A 12,181-nucleotide genomic window follows, 5' to 3' on the forward strand; every position below is an offset into this window, starting at 1 on the left:
ATGCAAAATGGTTTGATGTCAACACTTCAGAAATACGTCCTCTTACTGTGGCAAACTCTACAGATAAGCAAGTTAAAGTCAGAATCAAGTGAACATGAAGTAGAAGCGGAACAAGGTCAGAAATTACCAGCCGACAAAATATTGTGTTGCGGAACTCTGGCGGCGTCAGTATCCTGGTTGCAGATAGATAGAAGCTATAAGGCATGAAAAGTGGGAGAATACCAGGCAGCCCTAGAGGAAAAAATGGAGCTAGCAGAGAAACTTAAAGTAAAAGTGGAGGAATTAGGGTCCTCACTGCGAGGGGTGCTTAGTCAGAATCAAGAAGATCAGCATAAGGCTGACAAACAGGGCAATCACGGGCAATGTCAAAAAGAGATTAGTGAATTAAAGAGCAACTGAAACAACATCAGGGTATAATATTTGCAGTAACCAAAAGGCAAATTAGTTCCGATAATAGTGGGAGTGAGTTCCCCTGGGAGGAGATACACTGAGGTAGCCTATGAGTATGAGAATAGGCAGGGGAAAGAAAGAGGGAGCACTGAACGAGGGAGAAACTGGCCGAGGTCCCAAGGCTAGTGTGATGCCGATAAAGGCACTTAAGCTGAGCGGGACAGGGGAGCCCATAGGGGAAACGACCATCCCACCCGATAGCCGGCCGTTAAAAAAGATGACACATGACTTTCCGATAATAAAGGTCCAAGGGGATCCCGGTACCAGCCTGGCTATGATCAAGCAAGCCTCCGATCTACACAAATGTGATAACATGGAAAGGATAAAGTTATTACTTCATGTATGTCACCTCAAGGTATATAAGGCACTATCTGGAGACCGTAAAAATGGAAAAAGTACCTGGGAGGGAGCTAGAGGGATGATATGGACAGCCCCAGGGCACGGAACAGGTTCAAACTGGAGAGCCTTGAAAGGGTTACTAAATGGCCGACCCCTTATTTTGAGACTGTGACCTCTAGTTCTAGACTCTCCAGTCAGGGGAAACAGCCTCTCAGCACCAAAGTTCATGACTTTGTTGTCTGAATTTTTCTTTGAAAGGGTTAATTCATTCACTCACTAGGTTGTACAAATCCCCATGGGAGGTTGGTAGTGTAAATGCAAATATAAACCAAACTGGTTGATGTAAGGTAGTTCGGTGAACCAAATTTAGGCATCATTCACTCCTAGGCATAATCTGGGTAGTGAACCCCAGGCAGTTCTTGACGAGGAGAGAAGGTAAAGGGTTAAGAATTTATCTGTCTTCTCAGTGTTCTGACAACAAACATTCGTCCGGATAGAACTGTGTGACTACCTCTGCAGTTGGTAGTTACACACTGAACAAATTGATGCAATCGCTATTGTATACTACATTTTAGGAATTAAGATTTCACCTTGCAAATGAAGGACTGAGCAAGTTTAAAATTGAAGTCTCTTGAATGTTAGGACAATATTGTATCTTTTGGTCATGTGACAATCCCATTTGTGACTAGATAATTGCTTACCTTGAATAAAATTGCTTCCATACATCAATCATTAACAATATCCCTGTGCTATGATTAGCTCATTACTCCGTGTAGTATAATTATTTTTTCACCCTCTCTACATTCTTTATTTTTCTTTACATTCCAAATTCAGGTTAGCTTCACTAAAGTGAAAGTCAATGAAAACTAAAGCTTGATGATGGGTAATATTTACAATCCGGTGGGGGGGGGGGGGGGTTTAAATGTATAATTAAGATATTTAATGAGTACATTTGCTCCACTCTAGTCATCTTGAAGTCTGCAGCAAAGGAGAATCAGAACATGAGGCGCAGTGGGAAAACAGCAAACGTTCAAGTTGTGCACATCCTGAGAATTCTGTCACGTCAGGTACGGCAATCCATGCATTAGTACCAAATAAATATTTGCAGGTGTTGATTAGGGTTGCCAACTCTAGTTGGAGGCATTCCTGGAGGTTTGCTCACGTGGTGCCTGACCACGTGATATCTGATCACATGACTTCTACAAATGTTACTGCATAAAGTTTGGGTCTCCCATAATTGACTATTTTTGCTTCTGGTTTCGTGCCAGCAACTGTTGTGCAACAAGTTACAAGAACCAAGAGGCCACCCATGAGCAGGGGAAGATTGGAAACCGAGGAATCCCCCCCCCATTTCAGAGACCACCCCCATTTAAGATCCCCCCCATTTCAGATTGCCACCCCCCATTCCCGAGCCCCCCCCCCCTCCGATTCCTGACTCTCCAGTCCACTCCCGACTGCGCTACATGTGGCCGCGGCTCTCTGCGGGTGACGTCACCGAGCCGGAGGCTTCTCTAACAGCAACAGGTGATGTCATGGTGCAGGAGTCGCGCACTGAGGGGGGATATTTAAATCGCTGAATCTCCCGGTTGCTGGAGACGGCGCTCGGAATAGGAACCCCCGATTCCGGGAAACTCACGGTCATTCCGGGAGGCTTGGGAACCGGAGTGTAGATGATGATCTGGCTCAGTCCTAATTGTCCCCACCCACTTGCATTTTGCAAAGGCTGGTTACCTAACATTGACAGCTTGCAACTACCAGTGAGGCAAAATATAATGGGGGGGGGGGGGGAGGAGGGGGAATTTCAACAGCCTGTTTCTCGCCTGAAAAACAGACGACCTGTAGATGAAATTCTGGGGGCCACTTGCCAGCGTGATTCAATTTTCAAGCAAGTCTTTAAATGGGAGCCCAGTACTCTTGCTCAAAACAGGTTTACATATACATAGAGGTTCTACACCAGCTGTAGCACCCCGACTGCAATGTTAATGTACAAATGGGTGGAACATGCACCATGCATACTGGTCCCAGTTAAAGATTTTTCTGGGGCTAGTAGGAGGATTCTGTTCTCACGCCAACTCTGGAATCTGCTCACCTCCCCCCCTCCCCCAGACAGGCCCTACCTGCCAGCCGCCTCCATGCAGAACTCGGCTGATTTTCCACCATCCGAAAGCAGCAAGTTGCAATGGAGCTTGTTTGGTGCGCACAGCTCACCGGTAATATTCAAACGAGGCCTGAACCTGAAAACTGTTCGGGCCTCTCGACCGTGGCCTTGGACGGGCGCAGAGCCAACTGCACCTGTTTTGGGCTGAGGTTGAAAATCACTCCCCCGCCCCTTTATCTGTCTGTTCTGAAGTAAAACTTTGTACCTGCACCAGTGCCAGGCCCAAAAATATATTACTGATAAGTCATGGCAAAAATGTTACTAAGTTGTACATTTTCCACGTGTGATGAATATCACAGTTGTGTAATTAATGGCTTTTTATAATGTAGGTCGTCAAACACATCCCAGTTTTACCATTACCTATTCAAAATATGTAGTTATAAAACATCACAAAGGATACTCAGGGGTAGATTTTAACTTTCAGCGCCGGGCGGTAAACTCGGCATTTCCCGCCTAGTTTTCCTTTCCATGAATCAACAGAAATGAAAATCGGCGGGACGTATGATGACAGTCGCCGCGCAAAGTTAAAATCTACCCCCTAACGTCAAAAATAAAAACACTGCAACTAGATGTCACGGAGCAGGGGGCGGAAGGATCGAGAACCAGAAGGCGCAGATTTAAGGTGATTGGCAGAAGAGCTAAAAGCGACATGAGGAAAAACTTTTTTTTACGCAGCAAGTAGTTATGATCTGGAATGGGCTGCCTGAAAGGGTGATGGATGCAGATTCAGTCGTGACTTTCAAAAAGGAAATGGATAAATATTTGAAGAGAAAAAATTTGCAGGGCTACGGGGAAAGAGTAAGGGAATGGGACTAACTGGATTTCTCTTACAAAGAGCCGGCACAGGCTTGATGGGCTGAATGACCTCCTTCTATGATTCTAAGAAAAGCAACTGCAATGTCTCCACAAAAAACCCCTGTGGTGTAGGTAAAATCTCCCCCAATTATTTCTACTAAAGAGTTACACAATAACACTAACATCAGCTTGCCCAAAGGGGTCCCTGGTGCTTTGATTAAATATAATGTCCGGTTCTTGGTATTTAGTCAGTGTAGCAACAATTTGAGCGGGATTTTCATCTTTGGTCCAAAATCGACACAAAGTCGGTGATACACCTGTGGTGCTGCCCAAGGTCACAGTTAGGAGGCCTGAACCACAATCGAGTTCGGGTCTCACTTGAATTTTACTGGCGAGCTGTGGGTGCCAAACGGGATAGCAGAATTCTGCTGTCCCGTTTCTGCATGTAGCTGGTTGGCAGATAGGGCCTGTTGGAGGGGGGAGTGCCCCAGGGGAAGGGTGAGATCTTAAAAAAAACTTATCTTTACCTGGGAGTGGCCTGCAACAGGTCCTTTAAGCACTGCTGGTTAGACCGCCCACGCCTACTACAACCGGGGCGAGCATGCACAGCACAAGCTCTGCCTGTTTGTTCATTAAATTTGCAATGGGGCCCTACAATCGGTATAGGACACCAATTTGCATATTTAAGCACCCACTTGCCTGGTTTGAATAGGAGTGATGGGCGTCCGTTCAAAGGCCTGCCTGAAAATTGAAGGTGGTCGGCAATTGGTCGTCCACAGAGCCTACCAGAGTTTCCTCTGTTGCCCGCCCCTTTTTTAGGCAAGAAATGGGAAGCCAGCAGAAGAAAATCCCTCTTTTTATTTCTCTAGACCCTCTCACCAAGTGAAAGCTGTTGCTTAATTGTAACAATAAGATAAAAATAATGGCTTAATTTAAAACAGTCAATTACTATTTGTAGAGTTTTGCCCTACATACATTATATATTTAGAGCATTAAATGTTCTATTTCTAAGCTCCCTTGGCAGGGTTCTGTGACGATAAACCTTATGTACCGGTTAAAAATTTCTAAAAACTTCACACAGGAGTGCTTACCCAGGCTCATAATTGTAGTAATCCTGTGCATAGTAGTCCTGGCCAGGATCAATGCCTGATTCCATAGAGAGTTCCTGTCATGCAGATAAGCAACATAATGAGCATTTGTGTTCATGTGTGGCTGAATGAATCCTTTGTTATCAGTAAGCACAAATACAAATACAGAGAAATATTTGGAAAAGTAGATTGTCTGAATGCAGATACATATATATGTTAACTTTTGAGAAGATTGTGATTAATTATGAACACATAGACAGACTATTGTACCTCAGGTCTAAGAAGTGAGGGCCTCAGTAATTGCTGTTGCTGGCAAAGAGTTGTAAGAAAAAAGAACAAAGAGGAGGAGGTGGTAAAAGAGGTAAATATTGGATTTCCTTTGGAAGAGTTTTAAACAGCATTTATCTGAAGTAGTAAGACATAAAAGAAGATGAAACGTCAGCTAAAATACATGGGGATTCTTACCTCCTGTTGTCCATATCCCCTCCTGCAAAGAATTGCATACAAATAATACATTTTAAGATATGTCAAAATTTCATTTGAAACCATTAGAAAGATAATAGTGTGCTGCAGTTATTAAACAATACCATAAAAGCTATTAGTTAACATTTAACATCACTAATATAAAAATGAAGGTTTCACTTTGTAACAGTAATCATTTGTGCCTTCATTCTAGCTGAGAGAACAGTGTGGTACATTATATTAGCATCCATTTGACATAAATCTCTACTATCCTGAAGCTACACAACTAATATGCCTGGTAACCATAATACATTCAACATGATTAAAATGTGGAATTATTTTCTAACTGTAAAGTTAAATACTATTTAAACAATTTAATCGGAAAACCTAATTTAAGGGAATCTTGACAAAATCCTAATGTATTTTTAGATTATCACAGTAGGTACAGCTCAGGAGGAGGCCATTCGGCCCATCGTGCCTCTGCCGGCTCTTTGAAAGAGCTATCCATTTAATCCCATTCCCCTGCTCTTTCCCCTGAGCCCTGTAAATTTTTTCCCTTCTAGTATTGATCCAATTACCTATTGAAAGTTACTATGGAATCTGCTTCCACCACCCTTTTACGCAGTGCATTCCAGATCATTAAACTCGCTGTGTAAAAAAATGTTTCCTCGTGTCGCCTCTGGCTCTTTTGCCAATCACCTTAAATCTGTGTCCTCTAGTTACCGACCCTTCTGGCACAGGAAACCGTCAAAATCGTTCAAGAGTTTGAACACCTCTATAAAATCTCCCCATAACCTTCTCTGTTCTAAGGAGATCAACTCCATCTTCTCCAGTCTCTCCACATAACTGAAGTCCCACATCCCAGGCACCATTCTAGTAAATTTCTTCTGCACTCTCTCTAAGGCCTTGACATCCTTGCTAAAGTCTGGTGCCCGGAATTGAACACAATACTCCCACTGAGGCCGAACCAGTGTTTTTTTAAAGGTTTAGCATAACTTCCTTGCTTTTGTACTCTATGCCTGTATTAATAAAGCCCAGGATCCCATATGCTTTTTTAACAGCCTTCTCAACTTGTCCTGCCACCTTCAAAGATTTGTGTATGTCTCTCTGTTCCTGCACCCTCTTTAAAATTGTACCATTTAGTTTATATTGCCTCTCTTCATTCTTCCGACCAAAATGCATCACTTCATACTTCTCTGCGTTAAATTTCATCTGCCATGTGTCTGCCCATTTCACCAGTCTGTCTATGTGACTGGTGAAGTCACCTCCTGAAGTTTGTTACTATCCTCCACATTGTTTACTACATTTTCGAGTTTTGTGTCATCTGCGAACTTTGAAATTATACCCTGTGTACCCAAGTCCAGGTCATTAAAATATCAAAAAGGGCAGTCTTCCTAATACTGACTCCTGGGGAACACCACTGTATACTACCCTCTAGTTGAAAAAACAATTGTTCGCCACTACTCTCTGCTTTCTGTCCCCTAGCCAATTTTGTATCCACACTGCCACTGCCCCTTTCATCCCATGGGCTTTAATTTTGCCATTGTTAATCTCTGAAATATGTACCACTGAGTATAAGCTGCTTTTTAGTTCGTCCTGGGTTATATATACCAGATCCATTTGTACATTCTGCGTTGCACTTGTCTTATAGGGAACACTGCAATGTTGTACAATGCAGCTTTCTATCCAGTAAAATATTAAAGTGCTGAAAGTATTTTCAAATGAATAACCATGGCAAGTAAACATAAATGAGGTGCTGTTTAGACTATCCTTACAGAGGCATTAGATTTCTGTGGAAAGTGAAGAGTCCTGATTTAGAAGTGCAATAATCTAACATGCTTTCTGAGAACAATCTCACATAGCACTGAATATCTTAGTACTGCAAGCTTGTGAACAGTGAATGCTGTTGGGTGTAATGCTATCTACTAACAAAAAGCAATACAACATCTCGGGAAATTATAAATCATAACAATTTAAGTTGCATTCTGTAATTAGCTACTGTGATTTACATTTAAAAGGGAAAGCAAAAGCAACAAAAAAAACAGAATCATGCAAAGTAATTCGGGAAAAACATTTGGGTACACTGGAGAGGAATATAAAGGCATGACTGATGATTTATTGTCATGAATAAAGTCACAATCTGCAAAGGCAAAAAATTAGAATTCAGTGCAAGCATATGATGATCAAAAGCAAATTACTTCAATTGTCCTCTGACGTGAACGTAATGAGGAATTAATATGTAGATTTATCAAGGGGGATAATTTGAGGTTTACAAAAAGGCTACTTAATATTATCTTGCATCTGGCATCTGAAAACAAAGATGCACTTAATTTGTTTGCAAGGCTAAAGCAGACAATTTTATTATGCTAACCAATGCACAAAACGTTAAGGACGTTTTAATGGTTACACTCTGAAGATTAACCAGTCAGTCAGATTTTAACCCTTCGCTGCTAAGAGTCAAACAAACCCTTTGCGCTAGCTAAAAAGTACAGTTCAAGTGACTTATCGTTAGAATTCAATATACAATCAGTGCCTTTATGTATAATGTGTAACATTCAGCCCTTTGCTAAAGATTATTGATGACTGGAGATCAGGAGTTCTGCTGCAGTTGCTGAAACTGAGAACTGGATCATTATCCCACTTTGACAGACAGACAGGAGTGGGCAGTTTATACCAGATAAATTTTCATGAAACAAGTGAATTGAAGAAACTATAAAGATATCCGGAGTTTGGTTTCCTTTCCTCCAAATTTTCTATCCTTTTCCTCCCCTCTTCTGAACATGCTGACCAAAGCTGATAAGGCAGGTACCACCCAAGTTGAAAAGTGTAAAAGAGAAGACAAGGTAAATTGGGAAGTAGTGATTTAGTGATACTAAAATTGGGTTTTAAAAAGCTGGAGGGAGGAAAGAGTGGGGCTGAGGGGGAGCTTGGAGTTCCATTGTTTTGAGGGCTGGGAAAGAATAGATTTGAATTGAAGACAGTGGATAAAGTCTAGATTTCAACTCAGTAGGGATGAGGAAGAGGATATAGATGATGTATTTGATGCTGAGAAGAAAAGAACAGCCATGCTGGGAACCACATTGGCAATAATGGATTAGGTCAGAACTTTCAAGGTGATAGATAATTTGAGAGTGAACAGCAGCTTGAATAAATTTAGACGCTACCCCTATAACAATAGTGCCTTTAACATAGAAAGCATCCCAAGAGGATTCACAGATGAAGGAGAAAATAAATATGTACATTAAACAGATTAAAAGGGAAAAAGAGTAGTCACTAAATCATGGTGGGAGAGCTTGTTCAAAAGATGGATTTTGAGAAGGTTTTTAAAAATGGAGGGAGAATTGGAGGGGATTTAGGGAGGAAGGAGCCTGAAGGCTCTGTTATCAATGATGGGTTGATGGCACAACATGCCAGAGTTCATGAAGCAAAGAGTATGGGAAAGATTATAAGGTTGGAGGAGATTGCAGAGATAGGGTGGGGCAAGGCATTGAATGGATTTGAAGAGGAGGAAAATTGAATGTGTTGGGAGATAGGGAGCAGCAGAGATATCATGATGGATGGAGGGCCAGTCGAGAGTAATTTGAGGGTTTGAAGGTGAGGAAACCAGGAGAGAGCTTTTTTCCCAGGAGTTAGGAGAAGATAGTGGGTGGTAAGGGAGATGAAGAAGTGGTAAGAGAGCCTTGTCAGAGATCAGAACTTTGGGAGTAGAAAAGCCATGAGAAATGGAAGGGTGAAGGGGGAAAGCCTTGGGTATGGGTAGGAGAGTTTATGTCAAGGGTAAGATTTAGTGAGGATAGGTGGGTAGAGAAGTTGGAGGAGAGGAAACTAAGGGAGTTTAAGCGTAGGCTGAAATTACCAAGAATAAGGAGTTTGTAGGTGCAGAGGCTAAGGAGGAGTTGGCGATGAAGAAGTTGATATGAGACTTGGCGGTAAATGTGAGGATTTTAATAGGATGGATGGACAGGGATGATGTGCTTGAAGGAGGAGAAAGTTCTAAAAGAATAGGAGGGGAGACTAAAGTAGAACTTGATCACAAGAGCATTACCACTGCTGCGGCAGTTTGGTCGGAGAAAGTGATGGAATTTGTAGCCAGGTGCAGTCGCTTTGGTGAGTGAGAAGGTGTAACTGCCCAACACCCAGGTATCTTTCAGCACCAACCAATAGATTTATCCACGGTGAGGTCATGGATGGTGAGGGTCTTGTTCCTGAGGGAGAAAACAGTCTACAGAGCGATACAGAGCCGGCAGTTAATGGTGATCTAACAGTAGGGCTGGGCATTGGGGGAGGGGGGGTGGAAGGGAAGGAATATTAGAGGAAATAAAAGGAATGAGGAGGAGCTTAAAGAAGTTAACCCCATGAGGAGCAAGCTGGGGTAGAACATTGCCTGGAGTTGAGAGTAAGAGAATTGGGATATTTCCTCTGGGAGACCTGGTGATGGGTGTCACAATAAGGGCCAAAATGGAAGTAGTTAAAAGTGTAAGAGGGGTGCTCTTCCTTATGGAGAGGGTGAACCCTAGCAGTTTCTAAGGAAAGAAAGCAAGAACTTGCATTTATATAGCACTTTATCGCATCCTCATGATGTTCCAAAGTGCTTGACAGCAAATGAATTGTAGTCACTGTTATTATGTAGACAATTTGCACATTGCAAAATCCCACAAACAGCAAATTAAATAAATAACTAGTTATTTTGTATCGTGGTGGTGTTGGTGGAGAGAATAAAATCGGTAAGGATACCCGGAAAACTGCCCGTTCCTCTTTGAATAGCACCAGGGACCTTTTACGTCCACCTGAGCAGTCAGACAGACCTTCAGTTTAACATCTCATCTGAAAGACAGCACCTCTGACTGCACTGAAGTGCCATCCTAGATTTTAGGATCAAATCCTGGATGGGGCTTGAACCCACATCCTTCTGACTCAGAGGCAATAGTGCTACCAACTGAGCCAAGCTGATGCTTGGAGAATGAGTGGTGAAGTGGGATTAAGAATAATTCACGAGAGAGATGAGTTTGGTGGTATGCATTTTGAGAATGGTATCAACATTAAATAGAAGAGGACTCTGGCTGAATTTTTCCCCCTTACTTATCCTACAGGTGTTGAGGCCAATTGCAGCACCTCTACTGTCACCCATTTGAGATTAGCTAACTCAACACATATCAAGGATTGAACCTGGGATCTTCCTGATTTGTATGGTTCAGTACCACCCGGTGAGCAATAGATGGAGGTATATTTGTAATTATATTTGCAATGTTCTGGTTACCTTAATGGAATAGTTTTACTGATGTCAGAAAGATGAGTAGATGATTTAGGTGTGTGTAATAGTAGTGTTCAATGTTTAATCTAGGGAATGACAGTATCAAGTAACAGGTGTAGAAATATGAGAATATTTTGTGTTTTAGCAGAGTATTGGGGAAATATTGCAATGTTGATTGTAATGCTTAATTCACAAGTGAGTAAGATGAGGGAAGCAAAGTGACGAGTGAGTTGTACAAGTCTCCCGCACAAGAGTAATGGTGTGGACTGTTCTCATCTTGGTGTAAATATACCTACGATAACGCCAGTGATCTGACCTCCACTCATAGACACAAGTTGTACCTGAAACAAGTTCAGAAATTCCCCTTAACCTGTCTGTGCCCCAAAAATGATTAAATATTCAGAGGGTGGCAAACACTCTTACAAACAATTCATTGGTAATGGACCTCATTTAATTTTAGCCCTTTTATTCATCACTGAAAAAAATGATCATCGCCAGTTCAGCTTCCTTTTAACTAACCTCATTCATGTAACCACTGGGAATGCACACAGGAAAACAACTGACATGATTTAATCAACAGGCAAACTTGGGTGGAAGGTGACACCAATATTCCACTTAACTGTTTTAGAAGGCGAGCAAACAGGCAGGCAGTTAATTCTAGATGGCATTCGTTTAATTTCTTAATATTTTGGGGCAGGCTAGTTGGAAAGGAAGTAACCATTTTAAGATTATGTGTGTGTCTAAATTTGATGTAAAAGAATGGCACACTACACACAAGAACAGTGGCAGACTCGGAATTGACTTTCAGACTTGATTAAAAAGTAATTTAAGTAAATTGACAAAGTAAGTTTTGGATATTAATTTGGAGTTTAATTTAGATAAATGTGAGGTGATGCATTTTGGTAGATCGAATCGGGCCAGGAGCTACTCCGTTAATGGTAGGGCCTTGGGGAGAGTTATAGAACAAAGAGATCTAGGAGTACAGGTTCATAGCTCCTTGAAAGTGGAGTCACAGGTGGATAGGGTGGTGAAGAAGGCATTCAGCATGCTTGGTTTCATTGGTTAGAACATTGAATACAGGAGTTGGGATGTCTTGTTGAAGTTGTACAAGACATTAGTAAGGCCACACTTGGAATACTGTGTACAGTTCTGGTCACCCTATTATAGAAAGGATATTATTAAACTAGAAAGAGTGCAGAAAAGATTTACTAGGATGCTACCGGGACTTGATGGTTTGGCTTATAGGGAGAGGTTGGATAGACTGAGACTTTTTTCCCTGGAGAGTAGGAGGTTTAGGGGTGATCTTGTAGAAGTCTATAAAATAATGAGGGGCATAGATAAGGTAGATAGTCAAAATCTTTTCCCAAAGGTAGGGGAGTCTATAACGAGGGGGCATAGATTTAAGGTGAGAGGGGAGAGATACAAAAGGGTCCAGAGGGGCAATTTTTTCACTCAAAGGGTGGTGAGTGTCTGGAACGAGCTGCCAGAGGCAGTAGTAGAGGCGGGTACAATTTTGTTTTTTAAAAAGCATTTGGACAGTTACATGGGTAAGATGGGTATAGAGGGATATGGGCCAAGTGCAGGCAATTGGGACTAGCTTAGTGGTATAAACTGGGCGACATGGACATGTTGGGCCGA

The 12,181-nt window shown here is 42.0% G+C and overlaps 1 protein-coding gene across 1 annotated transcript in view; it reads right to left on the minus strand.

Moving 5' to 3' along the window:
* Nucleotides 1-12,181, minus strand: part of pcdh15b (protocadherin-related 15b) — a 591,688-nt gene that overhangs the window by 11,760 nt on the left and 567,747 nt on the right. Inside the window, exons 32-34 of the mRNA XM_068002764.1 lie at nt 5,296-5,317; nt 5,101-5,139; nt 4,834-4,907 (exon numbers count right to left, since the gene is read on the minus strand). Of these exons, the coding sequence (XP_067858865.1) occupies nt 4,834-4,907; nt 5,101-5,139; nt 5,296-5,317 (135 nt within the window). The remainder of the gene's footprint in view (nt 1-4,833; nt 4,908-5,100; nt 5,140-5,295; nt 5,318-12,181) is intronic.

Source organism: Heptranchias perlo, chromosome 21, assembly GCF_035084215.1.
Source record: "Heptranchias perlo isolate sHepPer1 chromosome 21, sHepPer1.hap1, whole genome shotgun sequence".
In the NCBI taxonomy this organism is placed as follows: Eukaryota; Metazoa; Chordata; class Chondrichthyes; order Hexanchiformes; family Hexanchidae; genus Heptranchias; species Heptranchias perlo.